At 37.5% G+C, this 22888-nt stretch overlaps 1 protein-coding gene across 1 annotated transcript in view; it reads right to left on the bottom strand.

Moving 5' to 3' along the window:
* Positions 1–22888, bottom strand: part of FBXL4 (F-box and leucine rich repeat protein 4) — a 59846-nt gene that overhangs the window by 10872 nt on the left and 26086 nt on the right. The window contains exons 6-8 of the mRNA XM_027896252.1: positions 15073–15286; positions 5649–5720; positions 4011–4323 (exon numbers count right to left, since the gene is read on the bottom strand). Of these exons, the coding sequence (XP_027752053.1) occupies positions 4011–4323; positions 5649–5720; positions 15073–15286 (599 nt within the window). The remainder of the gene's footprint in view (positions 1–4010; positions 4324–5648; positions 5721–15072; positions 15287–22888) is intronic.

The following is a 22888-nucleotide window of genomic DNA, read 5'->3' as shown; positions in this document are numbered from 1 at the left end:
ATATATCCAAGTCTTCAAATGCTAGAGCTGTTCAGGAGAGCTGGGCGCTACAAAAACTGCCAGAGCCCCCCGTTTCTAGGGCAAGGGATACTACTACACACCAAATAATATTTAAGAGCAGAGACCTTGAAAATAACTAGCACTCTTCCCTCAAACTTACTTACTTTTCTTCTTTCCTTCCCCAGACCAGCCAGACTAGCTTTTGATTCTTTCCATTTTTTCCAACCTATTCCACACAACTCAAATTCAAAATTTTAACATGCTACACATTTTCATGTTTGAATTGACTAACTACGTGTTGATGTTCTCAAGATAAAGCTGAAAACTTTGACAGCTGGCAAGGGGGCAGTTGGGTTTTCTGTTGCTCAGGAAGGTGTGGGAGGTGTTGGTATGTAGATAGGAATACATGAATTTTTGCGGTAACAAGGGTGTCTATTTTTCATTACCTTTTTGGTGCAGGACAGAAGCAGAACTTTTGGGGAGCAAGATTACTATGACTTACTCTTCACCCTTGACAGCAAGCTGGGAACCCCCACAGCAGCAGAACAAAGCAGCTGATATGATGTGCAAGAAAAGCTTTTGGCACTGTCAATTCAGGTTGATTCGCCACATTCTCAACGCTAAATCACAGTTTGAAGACTAGTTTTTAACTACAGGTCTGGATGTGTCCACTCAACTTTTGACAGCACCGGCTGATGCACTGCATTACTACAAAACTGCCAGATGACCACAGCTGGATCAACCTACCACAGGATGGAAACACGACATGTCAGTCAATGGAAAAGGTGTGGGCCACCAGGGAAATGATCCGTGTAAGCAGGCAGCTCAGTATGGAACAGGTAAAGGAAAGCTCAGAACTAAAACTTCAAGAGAAGCACATCCTCATGTTCTCAGGGACAATTTACATCACACTTCCTCTTCCAAACTTGTAATACAGCAGATACGGACCCAACTCATGACCTGTTTTTTTAAAGTTTACTTTCTGATGTATGTTTTACTCAGCACAAACATAGCCAGACATCCATGTTGTGAAACATGAGTGTTTTAAGGTCTCTCAAATCATAATGCAGCCCTGGGGGAGCGGGCAGGGCAGGGGATGCACCACCACAATCCAGCAATGCTTTACAAGAGCCATACGTTTATGGAGCCCTTGAAAAACAGCAATTTTCATCTTCTACAGAGTCCTCTGACTCCGTAACAAGGAAATTGCCAAACAAATATGGTAAAGGAGAGATGGGTAGCAAGCTGCAGGACCTATCACCTTAAAACAGCATCCAGGCTACAATAATATGCATTTTGCACCACTTACAGCTCAACAAGATTTCTTTCAGAGGCTTAGACTACTCCACCTCTGAAGCTATTGTGATGATAAATAATCCATAACTGAAACAAGAGGTTTTCCTTAGCCAGTTTATAAGTTCTAGCAACTGCAGAGCGACACCAGTGTAGTATATTCAGTGCTGGTGACTACAGTGCAGAGTAAGACATTCTGACCTCTTCTAAGGTAAGTGCTTATACACAGAAAAAAAAAAATCTTGCTTTTATGCAGCTTTGTTGAAGCAAAAGAAGTTGCCTTACAGCACACAGTGCTAACCTAGCCACAATACTTCTACACTCTCCACAATGCATGTACAAGCCAGGCATTTCTGTACTGGGAGATGACAAAGGATATAATGAGAACACCTTTCATTCGTTCACATCACAGAGAAGACCCACTGTTCAAGGTTACTCTTGCAAAGCTGAGTGTTGACCTCAGGCCTCTAACAGCTTCAGACCTGTTGTCACGCTTCTTCTAAAGGACAAAAACATATTACACATTTATGCAGCTTAAAGTAACAGCATGGCCCTACATCAGATGCCGAAAGTTAGAGATACATAGAGAGATTTATGACTTTCTTGGTACTCCTGCACAGTAAGAGACTAGTTCTTCAGTTCAGACAACAGAGACTTCTGCACTTACATGAGTTACCTGGCAACTCTACCTCCAGATGACCCAACGCTGTTCTACTTGAAAGTTCTTTCTTTTTACCACAGACAGTAGTGCTTACTATATTCAGACAAAGAAATTAACATAGTTTTCTTGCTGTTGCCAAAAAAGTGGGGTAAGTCCTTCATATATATCGTATCACCTTGTACTGACTCGTTCACAGCAGAAGACAACCTTCTTTTCACTCTACTAAGTATTTTTCCATAGGAAGAAAGTGAGGTCTGGCAGGTGAATACTACGGGTTTTGGTAACATCTTGCAGATAATTCAACTGCATATTCCCTACAGAGCATTTATCTGAACCCAACACGCAATCTCACTGAGGAAGTTTGATTACAAATCCACTTCACTCAGGACCACTAGTAAGCATCTGGGGAACAGAACAAACTCCTTTTCCACATTCACATTTTATTAAAAAAAAAACAAAACAAAACAAAACAAAAAAAAAACCCACCACCCAAACATGAATAAGATGTTAAACAATTAAAACATGAATTCAAATGCTGAAGAAGTGTGGCAACAAGCCTTCACTGCTGGCAGAGAGACAACAAAACTGGCAGACTATCCATAGGCTTAACACAGCCAAACTATTCATTGGGGAGACCCTGGTGCAGTGAAGAGGTCTGACCAATTCGTGGGCAGACACAATGCCACTGCAACAGAAGTACATGGAAGTTGGTGGTCAGGAGCACATATATGTTTGTGAAAGACTTAACTGACCAAGCCATTCAGAAATTTTTCGTATCTGAATAGGGAAATGTGCCCTTGAAAATCTAGCTACAAAACAGATTCTCTTAAGGATACACAAAACACAGCAACTCTTGTGGACATATACATCAAGTCTCCACAATTTGTACTAGGTGGAGTTAAGTTTTTATTTATTCTCCTTTCCCATGTTGGTCAGGACACAATTTTCTCAATCAAAGATGAATAACCTCTATTTTACAATAGAAGAGTGTACTACCTGTACTGGAGGGACAATCTGAAACCATATGTTAAATATTTTGAAATGATAAATGCTGATAGCCTTCAACTTGCTTGGAACATTGTTTGAGTCGAGGGCTCACAGCCTTTTGTAGCGTTTCTCTCAACCTAAATGTGATATTTTCATTAAAATTATTAAATATTAAAAATATACAGTGCAGCTAGTTTTTTTCCCCCTTTAAGTCTTCTTTTTTTAACTAACCCTATGAAAATAGGCTGTCAAAGCATAAAGAAATTTCTCTCACATTGATGCCACAATGTCTACCCAGCTGTCCTACACTATTACAAAGGGAAAATCTTATATTTCACCCTATAAAGAATAAATTCAGTATTCCACAAAACTACGCTTCTCAAAGTCCTTACTCAAGACTCCAAAGTACACTTACTTTAGATTTCTAAAAATACTTTTAACTATGGAAGCTGCAGAGAATTAAAAATTTCAGGTTTGCTATGCTTTTTGCCCCTCATCACTTCCCACCTTTCTAGAAAGTGCATGGAAAGTTTTGCTGGTAATTACCTTTTCATCTTTAGTAACTCAAAGTCCCTTCCTGATAAAAGTGACAAAGAAAGCCAGTATTGCATAGTGTATCTGTACAGCACAAAAGCAAAATCTGTTTATTGATCACAGACTCATACTATAAATATACTTTGTCACACTTCACAGAAAGAAAATCATAAACAAAAGCAGAAAAAGGATAAGAAATTGGATCTTCCTACAGTCAAAGAGAAAGATTTCATTAAAAAAAACCTAACGGTCATCAAACTAAAAGTTATTGGAAAAAATCTTGCACTCTCAGTTTAGGCAATTCATACAAAACAGTCAAAGTACACAGTTGGTGTAAATCCACTGGGTTCTGAGTCAGAAACCTACTGCAGTGAGTAAAACTTCCTCTTTTTATTTCATATGCTAAACCATAATTTTAAGCAATAATTATTTTAAAAACATGTCTAGAAGACAGTTTTGTCTTAAGGCCTCCTTTGTAACCACAAGGCTTTTGAGACACCATAAAATAAATACCAATATTGCTGTATTTTCTTACCCAATATATCCAGCTGCCGCAAATGTGTGCAGTTAGCAGCAAGCTCCTCGATGTCTGTGTCGCACACAGACCTGTTGGCCGTAAGGAAGAGCTTTTGCAAGTTTGGGAGTTTACGTGCAAGGTTCGTGAAGCAGCCTGTGCTGCTCTGTAATGTAGGGCACCAACCAAGATCAAGTTCTTCCAAAAGCTGGCAGCCTGAAGCCAATTCCGCAATTCCACTTTCAGTTATGTTTTTACATCTCCACAAATCCAGACTGCGAAGCTTTTTGCATTTTGCTCCCATCATGCTTGCTATAAGGTCATAATCTTCAATCTGCAAGGAAAGCAAACACTCTGTCACGTGTGCCGTCTTTCCAGACGTACATACATGTTTCAAGATTTGCTTCCTAACACCTACAGATTTGTCCTAACCATGTAACTTCTAAACAGCTCTGAAAATTGTTCATTGTAGAGTACAGTGAGGTCTGCTTTCACAAAAGACAAAAATAAAATTAATTTCCTGTAAATTCCAGACATAAGTGTTTTTAAATTCACTTAAAACTAAGTATCAAAATGCAGCAAAAAGTTTATTTTCTTTGAAAAGCATTTTTTTCCATAATTGTTTTTCCTTTGAAAGATTACAGCTGTTTTTATGACCATAGGTACTGCAACCATAAGCACATGCAGACCGAAGAACATGTTTATTTTCCATTTTAGGTTGATTAGTTGCTCCATCTCTTTATGGAAGTCTTATTAATTACTTTGGGCAAGCCAAAGGGACTTTTTACAACGGCATGCACTCATAGGACAAGGGGTAATGGTTTTAAACTGAAAGAGGGTAGATTCAGGGAACAAAGAAAGTATTTACTGTGAGAGTGGTAAGGCAATGCAACAGGTTGCCCAGAGAAGTAGTGGATCCTTGGAAGTGTCCCAGGCCAGGTTGGATTAGACTTAGAGCAACCTGGTCTAGTGGAAGGTGTCCCTGTCCATGGTAGGAGGGTTGGAAACAGCTGAACTTTAAGGTCCCTTTCAATCCAAACCATTCTATGATTCTTGAACTTTGAGGAAGGTCAACTAAATTGCCCCGATGACCGATCTGCTACCACCAGGGATAGCAGCAAGCCAGAATCCATCTACACACAGCTCTGGTGTGCACATGCAATACAGCTCAAATGAGCACCCTGCAGGAATTGCTGCTGTCTCTGTATTCGCTTTCTTCAAATCAATGAATGTGCCCATCAAGTCCACAACTCAAGTGGCTTTTGCCAAAAGATATTGCTCTTGTGGTTGTAACTGTAGGGTCAGACACAAGAATTAAGCTGCTAGGAATGACGATCTGGGCTGAATAAAAGTAATAATTATTAACTTTGGATTATTAGCCTTGGAAAGAAAAAGCAATTATGCATATAAAGAATGTCCAAAAACTGCCAAAAAGTTCCTGAAGAACTATGAGAAAGCCTCCAAGCTACACTTTAGGCCCACTAAACTAGTATGTAACCCTTAAGTACATGACCAAGTTGCATTCATCTTGGACTTTCCAGGAGAGTAGAGTCTAACATCAGCCTAGCATTTAACACACTGTTGTGAAACAAACCCAGACTGAGTTCCAAAGCGAGCAAGTGTGTGCACACATACACCCCAAGCGGCTCCAGTACTCACCATGACGCAGCTGCCCAGGCTGAGGTGCTGCAGCTCCGAGCAGAAGTTCAAAATACTCAGCAGGGCTGTTTGCTGCCATGGGGGAACACATCCGAAGGAAATATGGAAAGTGAAACAAAGAGGTCAATTAGACATTAAAGGCTGCCACCACATTTCCTGAAATACAGCTCAAAATTCTGTTACGGAGGACACAAAGGCCACTTAATGAGTCCCCAGGTACTTTACCCATTGACTGGCTTAAAGCAAAGGTAATCATTACAAACCTTTATGCAAACCACTTTGGATGGGGGTATGCACTGCCCTGAAGATACCCACGTACCGCTGACCTATCCGCTCATTTCCCACAGGAAAGCTGTAGAAGCAGCGTGGCAAGATCAAATAACAGGCAAGGCCAGCCTGAAAACACAAGAGAGCTGGCGACACACCAGAAGAAGAGCGGAGGCTCTGACATTCACTGATCAGCTGCAGCCTGATGGAACTGCCAATAGAGCTGCACAGCATCAGGCCTGGGTTGGTGACTTTAATGTCAAAGAGTCTCCGTGCTGACAAGGATGCTGACAGCCACTGAGCACCTGTCACTACTAGCGTGCAGACTGAAACATGTAACATGTATTTTACAGCCCTGTTCCTGCCATTTAATGTGGTCATTCTTTTCAGAAAGTACTGCGTGCTGCTCAGCCTGAAACTGGACTGAAGCATCAGAGGCATCTCATAAAATGTAAAGTACATGGCCTGTCTGTTCCACGGTAAGTGAAACTTTATGAATTTTTATTTCTGTTTCTAAGATACAGAAAAGACCCTCCTGCATTGTTTGTAGCCATATTTTGTTTTCTTGTTGGACACATGCACAGTGCAAAAAAGAACACAGTCTAGGATTCACATCACAAATAGTTGTGCATCATACTTAAAACATCACTTTGTTAGGACTTTGTATTCTATATGGACTGAAAACAGGATTAAGCTTCACAACATAGTAACAATAAAAGTATGAGGATTTCTACAGGATATTCAACAGTTTTTAGCAAAAAAAAAAAAAGCCCAAGCAATATACAAGTGACAAATAATCTACTGCTATTAAGTGTAATTCCAAAAAGAACACTAGTAAAAACAATGTCTGTATTCATGGGTAGTATAATTTATAGATTTTTAAACATAAATTTACTTATTTGCAGGAAGTTTGCAGCTAAATGCTTTATGCAGTTTCCTCAGTTTGTCGCTTTCTAATGAAACTTGGCAGAAACTCATCCTTTGTCCTATCACCAAAAAGTAACATGTGATTCCTTGCACAGAAAGACTGGCAGACACAGAACAGGGACAAAGCACAGGGTATTCACAGAGACCATTTCAGACATCTAATTTAGGTGTCTCCGGGGAGCAATTATAAACACCCAACGCTTGACAGGTATGGAATCTCGATTCCAACTTGGCCTTACAAGATCTGATTTCCCAAAGGCAGCCTAAAAGTAGATGCTAAGAGTAAGCCTTCCTCACATATATCTTGGTAGAAGTCTCACAAAGTCCCTATTCGCTTGCTTGCTTAACCTTCATTCATGTTTTTAAAGGAAAAGGTAGCTAGGGAATGGAACACAAGAGCATTGAAAAGCCATTATTAAAGATGTTATTAAGAACACTTTAAAGCCCATAAATGTGTAAATATCCAAATCATTTTAAATTAGTCACTAACTAAGCAAATGTTTCATTTGGATCACTAAACATGAATAAATTACTAACTCAAAGAGAATGAGGCATAGTCTTTACTATTTAACTCAGTGAAAGCTATGAACTTTAGAACCTAACTCAGGTGCAAAAACTAAAAGCAAAATCCCCAAATCCCTCCCTACAAACCATAAACACTGGAGATAAACAAAGCAGCCTCTGACAGTTCTAAACTGGGTTTCTGCAGGTATTCAGGTGAGTCCACAGGAAAGCTGGGCACCTTGCTGCATTCCACCAAGCTTTTTAGTAATGGTTTCCAGACTGGAATTTAAACACTGGCCTGAAAGGAAGGGAACCAGCAATCTCTTTCCTTAATTGACACAAAGAGCACAAAAGTGAACAGTCACTCTGAACAGCTTGTAGGGTGTGAGATCAATTCCATACTTCTTCAGAAAGGGGCAAAATAGATAGGAAGACTAGTACTCACAGTTATCTTGATAGATAATGGAGCTCCTTATGTTAACTTCAACAGGAATGTGATGCATCTCTCAGTACCTTTTTCATCTCTCTCAATTTAAGACAGTCCCTGTACTCACATGCACTGAGTCCACAGGTCTTTTCACAACCTGTGACACCTAAAGTATTATTTTAAATCATTATTTAAAAAATCCGAACAACTTAAAAAAACACACTAGAAATCTGGGTAATAGAAAGGAGCTTGGTAGAATACTGTGTCATACCATCAAAAATCATGCCAAGTCAAGCCCAAGAGTAAACAACTATATACTCAACATTAATTATACTGGTTATATTAATTCCTCTTCTGGGGTGCATACATGCCCACACACAGCAAGCCAGATTTCTTTCAGACGCAGTGTCTGTTCTTCTGTAACTGAGGTGGGCTTTGCATATGTCACGTAAGAAGAAAAAAAACCTTTGTGCATGCCTAGCTGTGCCTCAGTCAACTGAGAATCCAGGTGGCAAAAGACAAGAAAATAGCAGGAAAGAATGGCAGCTCACAGAATCCATATGCACTCCATATAGAAGGACTATCATTGTAATAACCTGTCTGTTTCAAGCCATCTGTCTGTACAATTCATCTCTCTGACTTGAAATACAACATGAGCCATAGCACTCCAATCCAAGCAAAGGAAAAGAGCAAGGCAATCACCCCATCCTGAAGCTGTAGCACAGGCCAAACTTCAAATGCTAGAGTGCTTCACAAGAGGAACTAAGAGGCCACCTAAATTCTGCATCAGTAAGCTTTAACTTGGAGTCCAATTTCAGTTTCTCAGCCAAGCAGAGACAGTCAAATCAAAGACTATCCATCCAACAACATTCTTGAGCCTGTCACCCAAGACATGTATAACAGTTTGAAGATTTTTTGAGTTTTCCCTGATCCAAAACTAAAGTTTAGCTTCATACCTGCTCCCTTTTATAGAGATTGAGAAAAGAGTAGATGAATAAAAATACAGCAAAGCAAAACAAAAACCCACTCTGGAAACAAACTTAAGATTTACTTTTTCATCGTGGAGTCACAGCTTCAGTGGTCTATATTTCTTTTGCCATCCAAGCCAAAACAACACCTACTAAAATTCTTAATTTTTGTAATATGGCACAGACAACAGGAAGAGTTCAAAGGGGGCAAATAAAATGGTCTGTTCTATCCTCCATTCCCAAGGAAGACGTTTTTAGATGAGGAAAACATACAGTGCAGAAGTTGCTTTCAGAGAGAAGACTGATGTTGAACTGATTAGAAGGATATGAATAGTGTTGCTAAACACATTATAGAGCAGATTTCGCAAATATTGCAGTTAGTCCTAAACCCCAGAAAAAGGGAAAACCGCCTGCAGGTTCTCTGCAATCTTTATGACAGGTCAGAAAAATGTCTTGTCACAAAGGACAGAGTTGATCCTGTCTTGGACAAGGGATAAGATTACTATTTGAAATCCTAATTTACTCCACACAAGACAGGTGACAGGTCTGCCCAAACATCAAAGCCTTCCACTCTGTAATACATGCCAGCCTGGAAGACAGTTATGTGTTGTGAACAGTGCAACTAAATAGCTGATACCGGACTAAATTGTATCTTACCTGTCTTTGTAAAGGCCTTGGCCATCACACGTAAGTTTTGACTTAGATGATGCTTTGCATTGTTGTTTTAAACAGACAACCCATCAGCAGAGAAACCAAATACTGGTGCCAGAGAAATACAGTTGGCGAGACAGAAACTTGTTTGACTTTTTTCAGGATTTTTTACATTCATGATACAGCAGGAAGTGTAAATCATTTCTAATGTTAGTATGAAAGGAAAGCATCCAACAGATAGCCTGAGCTCAGTATCTGTTCAAATAGAAAACCCTTCTGTCTGGCAGATGTGATTCACCTGTGAAAGATGTACTTTGAATATCTGACTATTTACTCATTGCAGTTTTATCATCAAGTACTCAGAGATTACAAAAAAATAAAAAGGGTTTAAAAAATACAAATGATCCACTATAATACGGCTATCACATAATGGCTGCACTATCATACAAGGCATGAAAATAAGTGCACCACAGTGTGGTTCTGGAAGATTAAAGGATGAGCTTAAGAAAAACAAAGTTTTACTTTGGGGTTGGGTTAGGGAAGAAATAGGCTGCACCTTTTAATAAACTTTCTTTCTATAGAAAAATCTGAAAAGCTGCTTTTAAATTTGTTACTTTTTTTCTGGAGACAAACAACAGGCTGTTTTTTCCTTTCTCAGAAGAACTGTGTATGACATAAGTTGGGAATTCTTCCAGCCACTCAGTGAAACGAGCCTAAATCTTTTACAAGACCTTTATTCTTCTGCAATTCCTTCTTCAAATTTTTCATCGAAGTGAATGCTTACATAAAAGAATCTTAGGGTTCCACTAAAGACTGCTTCCTCCCTTCTTTAAGTATGGTTACCTTACACACACTCCAATGTAGAGTATCCTATATATAGTACCATACATGTCAAAGAATCTCAGCCTTTTGTGTATCTATCCTCATACCACAGCTTCAAAATCACCAGTTTACTACACAAATTTTACTGCTGGAAAAAGCCTGGAAGTTGTCCTGGTCACACATGAGGAAAACAAAGCTCATGGGTTAAGTCCTCAATTAGTACCATCAGCACGGAGTCACAGAATCACAGAAGAGCGAGTGTGGAAAGGAACTTCTGGAGATTGCTTATCCCAGACCACCTGGCTCCAGGTCAGCTGGTGTCTCCAAACTCACTGAAAAAAGCTGTCAACGGATGAAGGAGCCAATTCCTTTCACAGTTTCTCAAGTGATGTTTGAGGGGATAACCCTCAAGCCTGCCCTTTATGACCACAATCAAAGCATATTTGAGTGATGCCCTCTGACACTAACGCAGACCATTTTCATTTATAGATTCAAAATAAATATGTTGGCAAAACCATTTTCCTATACAGTAAAAGATGGCATTGGAACAGGAAGTCTATTCTCCCTCAAGCATCCATCAGCTATCACCCCACAAGATATATCACAGAAACAAATAATGAAAAGGGAGAGAATTGGAATGTATTTGCTAAAAAATACCTCCCCATCTCCCCCTAATGCACTTGGATTATTGGACCATTTTTGAGATGAAGAACTGGACAGTGATTAAAACTTTTGCCTCCAAAACTTCATGACACAGGTTTAAAAACAGATGCAATATGAACATTGTATGAGCATCAGTAAGAGAAGAATGAGAGTATATGCAAATGAAGGTCAAATGAACTTTATTACTGAGTGCAGGTGTAGTCTTTCAAAAGTCAGAACGTTTGCTTCCTCACAAACAGGTACAGTGTAATTTGCAAGATGGGATTCAGGATGTACAGGGGCACCTTTTTGTTCTCTACAGCTGCTTGGCAGCATCAGGGATACAGCAGGGACTGGGACACAGCAACATGACAATTACTGAATTAATTAAATGAAAGTAATAGTCTCTGTAGTTAATTAAATTACTGTATTTTGGTTGTGCTTCATTTGGTCAAATTATGTCCTCCCTTATGTCTGTAAATCTGTTTTACACCTTCATTCTTTCCCCTCACTCTTCACATTATAAGCTCAAATGACAGACTTCCATCCTATGAGCCCAACATGAAATCAGAAAGCACCACCAAGGCCCTTTATTGCACGATTATTTGTCACCAGCTCAACCTACTTCCAAACATCCACGTTCCAGCTAGAGGTTTTCACCGTTTTTTTCCCCACTATTTGCTCGCAACTCTTAATCCTAAAGGGCTATACCCAAGCCAAAGGAATTTTGTCCAAACTGAAAAAACCTCAGACAACAGCTCTCAAAAGTATAGCATGACCCATAACAGGTTATTTCTGAAAACTCTGTAGAATGATTTTATGGCAGCATTAACTCTGTTATTGCTCATGGCATAAGAAGATAAGAGCTATTCCATTTACTGCTAAGATTCTTATGCTTCTCTTTGGTATCCAAGATTTCCAGCATCTTTTGTCACAGCTGCCCAAGTTCCAAATTTGCTTTTGGTCAAAGGTATCAGAGATAAAATTTATAAATAAAACATTTGCTTAAAAGTGTGTGAAAAAAACCAAAGTCCTTTGCCCACTGCAATTAGATTTAAATTTCATTTGTTTAGTATTTTAAATATAATTGCAATACAAACTTTAAAAACTTTACATATTTCATGTTGCATGATATTCTGAATTCTTTATAATACGTAATCTTATGTTACAATTTACACCCAGCAACAAGGAGACTGACAAGTTCTCCTACTCTAATTGTGGCTTCAGTTTCTTTAAAATACAATTTTGGCTGCAGTATTTATATGGATTGAATATTTCATGATAAGCATTAAATCAAGATAATATTAATGTTTAAAAGCATAAAGATGTGCATTGCCAGTTACTGTATATAAAATAATACTTCCATTGTTCATTGTAATCTTCAAATGTATCAATGCCAACAAGCGCTTAAATTATGCTGTGAATACACTTTCAATGAATAAACACTAAGGAATTATGTATCAGTAAATGCCAAAACCACCAGCACAAAAATCCCACAAGTATAATAGTGGAATTATATTTATAAAATGTTGAAATTAGTTTCTCAAAGCAAGTTACAAATTATTTCAAACATACACATTATCAAACAATCTTTAAGAATTAAACCTTTTAAAACTGAACTTAAGTACTGGGAAAATGAGTTGCATTTTGTGGGTAGGACTATAGCAATGCAGGACATTTTTTTTTTATAGTTACTGAAAATTTACGGAAGGTCACTGGGTTTTCCTTCTTCTATCAGAAAGGCTGGAAGAATTCACAGCCATTGGCAGTTTCAACTCAGAGGTCTGAAAACAATTTTACACACACAAACTCGCTCTCAGCAAGCTAAGGAAAAAACATTATACATGGCTTTGAAAATCAGCAGGTTTAGGGTCAAAGAACATGACCTTCTCCAGATAGGACAGCCATCTTCCAAAGTGGCAGTGCAATAAGTAGCAGAACACCCACACTGCCCATTACATTTAAAACAGACACTTAAAAATTGAAGCTTTGATTACAGAGACAACGGCAACACTTTTAAAGCCAAAACCTATTCAAAGGGAACAGCTAAAATAACAAGAAACTGTAATAACAATTGTTAAGATGACAAACATGTTATCAATTTTATTATGTTTCCACTGTGCTCAAAATCTATGTACCCAACACAAAAATCATTAACAGTAGTCAATTTTCTGTAGAGCATTTTCTTAGAATTTATCTATTAGTGTCACAGTAATCATATAAATGGGAAAAGTACAACAAATACTTTAAATTCAGAAGTCGAAAGAACTTTTTTCCGCTTCTTTTTTAGCATTAAAAGTCAAGAAAAATAAAAAAGGAAAGACTACCACATGAGTTAGACTGGGCAAGGAAATCCTGTACCTGGGCAGGTATTTGGGAGTGTATATGGGAGAAATACAATTTTTTTTTAATTACAATGTTAATTGTGTACTTTTTATAAAAGCATAATGCAAAACCAGGAACAGCTTTATCATTTAGTGATAAAAAGGATGGAGAATCTTTATCTCATCTTATGTTATTTAAACACATGTCCAAATTCACAACCAAACGAAAAAGTTGTACTATTTACCCAGGTGTGCTCTAAGACATGGAAATTTGATGGTTATTATTTGGTTTAAGAAAAAAAGAACAACCCACTGAATTATTTAGGAAAACAGGCTAAATGAAACGAACAGATTTTTCTTTTGGTTTCTTCTTCTTGCATTTTGAGACAGAACTTTAACATGGGGCTGTATCAGCTCTGCTGTTCTCACCTTCTTACTTTCTCTCAATAAACAAACACACACTTGATATCGGTTCGAGTTTTCCTTTGTGGATTCACAGCTTCAGATTCTTTTCACTGATCAGACCCAGTTGGCTACAACACAACGCCAAGCTCCTGATTAATTATTAGCATTGTTCCTTTGTTTGCTCTTTAGAAGCTCCAACAATGAAGACAGTAGTAGAAATTTCACAAAAATAAAGAACACAACTATATTACAGCTCTTTGACAAGTTTTATAGAAGTCTCACTCACTTCACAGCATGCTTGATCAGCCTATCCTGTTTTGTGTATAGCCATCACTTACTACCAGGCATCTCTGTACCAGCTGAAAAGTACAGAAGGAATGGCAGCCTATTTTGTGTAGAAATCCAAAGACTTGCATTAAGAGAAGCTACTGCTGAGAAAGGTAATGTTCTTTCTACAAATCTGTGTGTTTTGTAACTCTAATGCTCTAATTCAAACCCTATGCCACATCTTCATTCTCTCCACTTTACTGTTCTACCTGGGATGCACAATGTATATTGTTAAGTGGCTTCATATTAGCAAGTAACACAAAAGCATCCTCTCCAATTTACCTATTTAAATTTCTAGAAATTTCTCTTCCACGGTTTGTTAGGAACAGTGCCTTTTGTTTACACTTATGTATAAAATGCAAGCACAGTCTTAAGAAAACTTGATTATGAATGAACGTTCTTGGCAGCTACAAGCAGATGCATGTCCATACCCATGAAAGGCAGAAATAAATCTTCACAATTTAAGGGCTTCAAAGTCAGGAAATCTTTACCACCTATATTCAATCCAATTTCAAGCTCTGTTCAGCAAAGCGATAGAGGAGAAATGAGTTACCAATCACTTCAGAGTATATCTCAGCTACTGTGCTATTACAAGCATGAAGTCTCAAACTTCAGAAGTTACCTGAGTAGAATCAAGAAGATTCTAATCAATCAACAGTAGAAAATAATAAAATTATACAATCGTTACCTTTGATACAATGATATTTCCTGTATCTGAGAAAGCCTTGTAAATTGGAGCCAGTGGTCAAAATAAAATAAAGGAGATTTACCGAAGCTTTACAAAAAGATCAGTGATATAAAATCAGAACAGAAACACACCCAAGGCACTAATTCAGCTCTATAAAAAATGTACTTAAAAGCACCCTCACCAATTTGTTTTTTAGACTGAAGAAAATAAGAATTGCTGCAGAGCAACTACCACAAAGTAAGAAGTAGTTCCTGAGAGGAACTGGCTTCATGGTGACTATGGCATAGCCACAGCAAATGCCAATCATTCCAGATAGACTACCCTTTAATCTAACTACCTTGCGTTACCAAATCACCATCAGATACCTTGCTAGACCTTCTAATTGAATTCTTCATTACTGAAAAAAATATACAACTTTATCCTCCCGGGATTGAAAATATTTACTGCAAAGGTTAAAAATACTTGTTCCTACCTCCACTTTCGTTCTGTAGAGAATGAGACGCTTTAGGCTGCCCACTTTGGCTATATGGTTGAAAGCCTGAGGTGGTATTTTATCACATGATGAGAGATTTAATTCCTGAAGATTTGGACACATTTCAGTGATGACCTCCAAGCACGTTTCATTGAGGAAATGGCCACAAGACAATTCAAGACGTACTAGTTCCGAGCCACAAACTTTCAAGAACCTGTAAAATTAACACATTATAAGCGAAAAATAAACATACTTACATGTGAGAGTCTGCATACTGTCCAAATCTTAAACATGTAAATCAGGAAATAATTCCTTTTGATAAAGAAAAACCATTACTCTTAACAATTCTGTTTTGTTTAGAAAGTTGGAACAAGCTTTGTTCTTAGCATTTACTCTGAGACAATGGACCAAAGTACAACACTGATAATGTCTGAAATGCTTCTAGACAGTCAAAGGCCAATTTTGACAATGGCTTGCAAGTTTCCCCCAATAATTTCATACTTATCTGAGAAAAATCTTCAAGTGTAAAAATGCGGTTAAACCAAGCGTTTTAAGACTTTCAGAAAAAAAAAAAACAAACTTTCCTTTCATTAACGAGTAACTCAAAATGAACATTTGGCAGCTGTTCTAGAATAGAAATTTCTGAGGACTATTTCACTTGATTTTCAATGGAATTGTAAAAATTTAGGATATAAGATGACTAAAGATACAAAATTTAGAAACTTTGATGGTCTCCACATGAATTACACTTCCTGTCAGAGATCTTGTGTTAGAAACTCAAGCTCTATCATCTCTAAGCCCAGCTTTAACTTAAAACACACAAGCTTATGTGACAAGCTTAAGTCCCTTTTTATTGCAAAGATAACCTTCAAACTGTAAATCAATCACTGGACTTGTAAGTTTGATATATAATCGGATAAACCCCCCCCACGTGCCATGCTTTTGTTGTATTTTTATGGTTTCTCCAGTAGAAAAAAAATCTAAGTTCTTAAACTATAGGTTGCAATGAGTTTCCCATGTTACTTTGTAGAATAATGGATCTACTTGTGAAAGAGCATGAACTAGTTTCTCTTAGTAAATATTCTGACCCGCTCTATTACCAGTTCTATCCTACAAAAACCTTCATGCAGACAAAGCAGAGTCAGGTTCTGACACTTCCACCACAAAGTCACTTCTTGGGTTTAACTGATACAGCAGAAACAAGGCTTCTGCTTGGACAAAAACTCCTATTGCTACAATTAAAGAGTTATTAGCCTTCCCATGCATCTGCTCCTGCTGAAACTTGTGATGAAACTGCTGCTGGTCTTAGAAGCAGACACATTCAGGGAGGCATTCCTCAAGACACCAACAGTAGCACAGGACTTGAAATCCACCTTTCAAGATTTCAAAGTTTTCAAACCTTCTCCTTGTTTTTTCATTACTCACTTAAGTCATACTTGTCATTCATCATCACCCTTCTTTATTCCTTTCATCTTGCATATTACATGGCCTTAGTTTGACTATGCAGATCCTATGCGATACAGAGAGAGAGACTCCAGCGTGGCATCTCCACACCTGGATGTTTCTAAGAGTCACCTGAAACTTGACTGACCTGATCTAGCACTGGGGACACTGGCACTTCAAGTGGGGGCCTAGACTAGACGACCCTCAGAGGTCCCTAACATCCAACATTTCTATGAGCCTATGAGAACAGAAACAAGGAAAGGGTCTGAGACATGAAAGGGCAGACATAAGCCCCAGAGCCACAGCAGTTCTGCCATGTATCCAAATCTACGCCTCCACTATTTTTGCCTCTGAAGTCCCCCTGCAGAACCTATTTTAGCCTGTAAAAGCAGTTTAATCAAACACCAAGCACTTATTTGCTGTTTCCATACTGGTGAATTGGCCTAGACTGATGAGCCTTCCTACAGGAATGCCAGAGCTGAAATGACATGACAATTCACAACAATTAACATTGGGTATTTAAACATTAAGCTGCTATTTTAGACTAGCAATAGAGTTCAACACTGTCATGGAGAAATGCAGGATGGAAATCAGAGCGGAGATATACGGATACACTGCTGATTACCAATTAGCCAATTCCTCTATTTAATGAGTGCTTTAACAATACATTCACACAGCTTCTTTCATCAACAAATTATCCAGTTTGTTTGAATGGCAATATTTTCCATAAAACTTTGTCAGTTGCCACTTATTATACATCTAGCTTTTAATATGGCAATGAATAAATATTTTATGAATTACACCATTACAATAATGGATGTTAGTTTAACTGCCACATAATTTAACAGGGCTTGGCTGCTATAAATATTAGTACAGATCAATGCTTTTCTCTTTCTAGGACTATTAAAAGTTAATATTACCAGGTCAGGGAAACACTCAGTTAACCCCCTAGACTTGGAGAAGAACTCCAGGCTCACCAGCTTGAGGAGTTATTATCCTCATAATGTTTTATTTAAACTCATTACACTTGAAACACACGGGCAGACAGCAAACACAGCGACAGCAACAAGCATTGCCCTCCATGGCTTTGCTGCCTTTTTTGGAAAAGGTTATTTAGGAGACATCAAAGAGAAACACAAGGGGGATAAGGGACATAACAGCAGGGTATAAGAATGAGCAGAGGCATGTAGAAAAGAGATGAACAGAAACAGAGAAGGAATCTGAGGAAGTCACCAGGCAGCACAGAACAGAGACCACTAGGGAGAAATGCAGAGTTCTCAAAATAATGGAGACACCCCAAATTTTGTTTGCACTTAACAGACCAATCAGAATAGAGATTTTTGCGTATGTCTTTCTATGTGGATCTCCATGTAGAGCTATATGGCAAGGTAGAATACAATTCTCATGCTTTCAAAACAAATGTGGTATGGTTTTCATACCTCCAAAACTTAGCATACTCTGGATGACTGGCTCTGACTTAGCTAATTTGAAAACAGCATCTAAAAAATACCTTCTCGTCAAATCAAAATTTCTTCACATACCTCTCCTTTAATCACTGAAGATTGACCAGTGTCTGATTTCAGTCTCTCCTCTGTTCTACAGTCATCCATCCCTTTAGTTTTGCTTTTATTTTCAATACTTTATACACACAATTTCTCAAGTGCTTTCATCCATTCATGTTTGTTCTAAAATATAACTAAACAATCTAAAATAACATGAACACATACATTTCTTTTGCTAGACACTGGATTGGGTCTTTCCCTCAAAGTTTATCCTCATTCTAGACTGCAGTATTTCAGGTTTTTTTGTTGTTCAGTTTTGGGTTTTTTTATTGTATTCCCAAGTTTTTGGGGGGTTTGGGTCTTGGTTTGGTTTTATGGTTTTGCGTTCTGTTTTTTGTTTGGTTTTTTTTTTTTTGGATAGCACCCTTCATGTCAGAACATAAGACTTCTCAAACAAAATTCTCAAAATACCTTTAGACATATGCTTACAAGGGTACTGAAAACATCATGTTTGCTCCAATGGTTCCTGGTGGAACTGCACTGGATCCAAAGCCTACAGTTCAGTGTTAGCTTAATGATCCCCACTTACTCTGTATCCCCTAGTTCAAAATTACTGAAAACTCTACAGCAAGCAGGGATCACAGTCCAGTCCTCTTTCATCTATTCATCCTTCTTAAACATCCTTCTTAAATTATCACAACAGTTTTCAATCATGCTGATTTTACCACATTTATTTTCAATTAAAATCTTCAGTACTAATTTTATACTCATTGGCATATATTTGAATCTGTTATCCAAGGGGGAGGGTAGAGAGGGGAAGCAACATCCATTTGTGAACAACAGGGTTGGATAGATTGGTTTTTTCCTTTAGCACTTTCCTTTGTAGTGTTACCTTATACCAGCATCCACCTCAGGGATGTTACCTCCATTACTTAACATATAACACTGCCCCATTTGCCTGGCCTGCCTTGGTATCAGCCTGCTAGAATTAGTATTTCCTGAAAACAACCATCTGGGTTTGCATCAAGCCAACTGCACACTCCCTCCAGCCACTCAGGTCTCCTATTTCCAGAGCCTGCCACCAGACAAGAAAAATGTCAAGAACCCACTGGGATTTTATTCTTTCTCATTTCTAAGATTCTGTCTCTAAGATCCTGAGGTCTTCTCTTTCCTACTGTAGTTCAATCTATATGATTACTCGCACAAACTCAGCAGAGGACTTCCTGTCTTGCAGTTACAGTCTTGCATTTAATACAATGGTTCGTAGAATTACATTTTAATATGCTTCTTAAAAACATGTTTAGGTATTTTTATATTCACAGTGATGGTATTCCTTTCAAGACTGCTGTGTTACATGACAGTACCAGCATTTAGTACAGGTAATTATAACGAAAGTGTTAAGATTGGTATGAGCAGAGAACAGCTGGGAACATCGAGGTGTAGAAGCATGAGAAAGAACAAATGGCATTACAAGGGCTGAAACAGAGGTGTGTGTTGGTGGAAGTCAGATTAGCAGGTTGACAAGACCCTTGAACATATGTATGAGCAGTTTCTCAGGACACACAGGCTAGAAGATGAAGGACAGAAGCAGCATAGGATGGTGAGACCACATACTACACAAATTGATTTGGACACGTCTTGGTTGTCCTGGTGCATGCAAGTATGCAAGCTCGAGAGTGAGACTTAGTAAGATGATTTTGTTTTTAAAATGAAGTCATCTTCTCTTTCTCTAAGGTATTCTAATTGTTACAATGGTATTTTCTACACTAGCACATATTACACATTCTTTTTGGTAACTAAATTCTAAAACATTGCAAGCAAGTAGGAAGAATATTGAGTACCTATCTTGTGCTTTTCTCACCGCAGATTTAACTATTTCAAGAAAAAAATGCAAACCAAACATTATTACTTAATCTCAGTTACAGTAACCCTAGTTTTACTAAAAATCCGTGGAAACTAAAGCAAGAGACATGATTTTTAAATTGAGAATCCCTGTAAAGTCACATTACCCCTATTTCCTGTGACATTTCAGTAATTTCTCTGACCTTCCTGCTAGTCTGATTTGTAGCAAAGCCTTGCCAAGTTAAACATTGTTGAAATACACTCCTACTAAAAGCAACTAAAGCCTTCAAACGTGAACAACAAAACTGTTAAAGAAATATTCATGGGTGTGCTTGACATGCAAACACTCCACCACTAACCTGAAAACAAAACACTATTAACTCATTTTCACAGTATAAAATGTCAGATGTAAATAAAAATCCTAATACCTCAGATATTTAAAGCAGAAGAATTTAAACAAGCTAATGGCACTATCAGTGATCCAAAGAAATCTGCATACAGCACTCTGTTTTTAAACTGTTCACTGTCCTTGAGCAGTTTAAACCTCAGAGCATTTATTCAACTCGATATTTAGTACACCTCCAGTTCGACTTGCCTCACTCTTCTTACACAGGTCTTACCCTCCCACGCTGATATTCCCCCCTGGCATGAAGAGATCCACCACACCTTTAAAGCCAAGACAAGCGCAGTGCGGCTTATGTAACGACTGCTGTGAAATCTTTCCTTAATCCCAGTCATTTTGCAATCCAGACTCTTGAGACTGCTCAGATAATCATTTCGTTTGTCTTTCACTTTTTGGTACACTTTCAGTCTAATATAAAGTTTAGGTAATTTACATTATATGCCGAAATGAAAAATTTATGATAGTAATATTTAGCCCTAAGGAGTAGATGCTATCAATAAGTTAAAATACCCTCAGCTTTGCCTCAGGATGTTCATATGCCTGAAGCATTCTGCCTTCTCATGATAATACAGTATTTGCTTCAGTCACATTTTTAAAAATTACTCTTTAAAAACCTTTCCACTTTAATACATTATATAAGAAAATATATATTTCCAATAATTTCATGCATATATGAACATTTTAAAGTAACACACAAATTTATACAAGTTACTACTTTTAAGACTGTCATAAGAAATTACAGATGAAAATGTTTTCGAAAGATATTTTCCAAAAAAGGATTTGAGCAAGAGTAGCATTTAAACATGTCCTGACTTGCAGAAATCATAACAAACTGTAAAGTTTTGAATTCAACAGTGACGACTGTAACACCAAATGCTGATAAAAATACAAAAATATAGATGTCCTGGTTTTGGAGAAAAGGAAAAATTGTGGGAATTCATGGTTATGTGTCCAGGATCCTGTAATATCCCCAGGGTGGTGGTATCTTAATGACAGCCAGGGCAATAGAACTGTCATTTATTGACAGATTTTTCTGCCAAGGAACAGTATCTCTTATCAGGAAGCTGCTTTTTTGACAAAGGTTACATTAATACTTTTGAAAAGTGAGTCTGATTCTAGTAAGAATCCTCTATTAGTAGATACTTTCATAGCAAATGAGTAGTAAATTATCTTCTCCTGAAGGCCAAAAAATTCGACAAATATGCTGATGAAGAATGTCAAAAGAAAAACTTGTGCCAGAAAATTTTACTAGAAAAGACACTTTTACAGAACAAAGAGTTTTAAAATTATTTCTGCAACAGAAAAAAGAAAAGGTTTAAAACCAGACGTAGTTACAGTAGAAAAGTCCTGTTTCAGAAGGAAAAATTATAAGTAGAATTTAGACATGAAAATTACTTAGCTTATAACTTTGCTTCAAAAATTTACAATTGAACTGCATCTCCCATTCCCAGACTGCATGTGCCTCTTCCAAGAAATACTTTTTCCTAAAACTGCAGATAACTTCAGACTTGCATCAATGTCCAAAAACATTTTTCCCCTTTGTTACAAATAAATATAACTCCTTATAAGAAATATAAATTGAACATGTTTATTCACAGATTATTAATAGTCAAATAATGAATATGTATTATTTTAGAAATGCTGAATACACATAAGTGCTACTATTTGTTAAGCATTGAAGTAAAAGAAAAAGTAATTAGCAATAAGGCTATTTTCAACTAACTGGAAGTCAGAAATACCAGAACTATAAAGTTTATAATTCTCTGAATTTGATAATAATTTCTTTTGAGAATACAAAAAATTTTAGCGGTACTCAGTTAAAAAACCCAAATTCATGAAAATGAAAAAAGGTTGCCATGAAGATGCACATATGTTTTCAGAAGACAGACTTAATAGCTAAGCATCAGAAAGCAAGCACTTCATGATTTCAGAGTTGAATTCTCAATTAAAGTTTGCATATTTATCCTCTGCATAATGTATCTAATATAAAATCCAAATTTAGAAGAAAGGTTTGTACTCCATTCAGCAACTAGCTGATGTTTATTTGCGTCTTCTACCAACAAGCACAAAAGAGCGCAGGGTTCTTGGATTATACTGGAAGGTCAGGAAAAACAGTAGCAGCATTCTCATCTTGACAAAGTATTTCTTAAAAATATTTTACTTCCTCAGGTAAGGCACTCAGGCACAAAAGGAAAGAAAATGTCTGCATTTAACTTGATTTAATCTTTTTATTCAGAAAAGTTAAGACAACCTTTTCAGATATATTAAACATGTCTGTTTCTTATCAGTCCATTTCTGCTTTCACCTGACATTGCTGATTACCCCTTGGTTGAAGGGGTAATTTTTGCTTAAATGAAATGCATTGATAGAAGCTGTTTAAGTAATGCTAATGAGCAAAGAAGCAAGAAATGATATCTTAAAGAAAGCAGAGAACACGGCTGTTAAGCAGAGAAGAATCCCTGCAAATTTGCTATTTTAATGACCTACAGCAGTCGTATTTTCCACTCAATGGAATATGCACATGCAACCCCCCTGTTTTCCAAGTGGGCTAATGTTTTAAATCATTTTTATGAAAATATTTGCATTTACATTGGACTCCAGTGATTACTTGGCTCATACCATACAA

The sequence above is a fragment of the Empidonax traillii genome, unplaced genomic scaffold (assembly GCF_003031625.1).
Source record: "Empidonax traillii isolate 1590-97213 ecotype Southwest subspecies unplaced genomic scaffold, ASM303162v1 scaffold490:size896199, whole genome shotgun sequence".
Taxonomy (NCBI): domain Eukaryota; kingdom Metazoa; phylum Chordata; class Aves; order Passeriformes; family Tyrannidae; genus Empidonax; species Empidonax traillii.
Note: the sequence above shows the minus strand (reverse complement) of the source record. Positions and strands in the feature narration are given on the sequence as shown.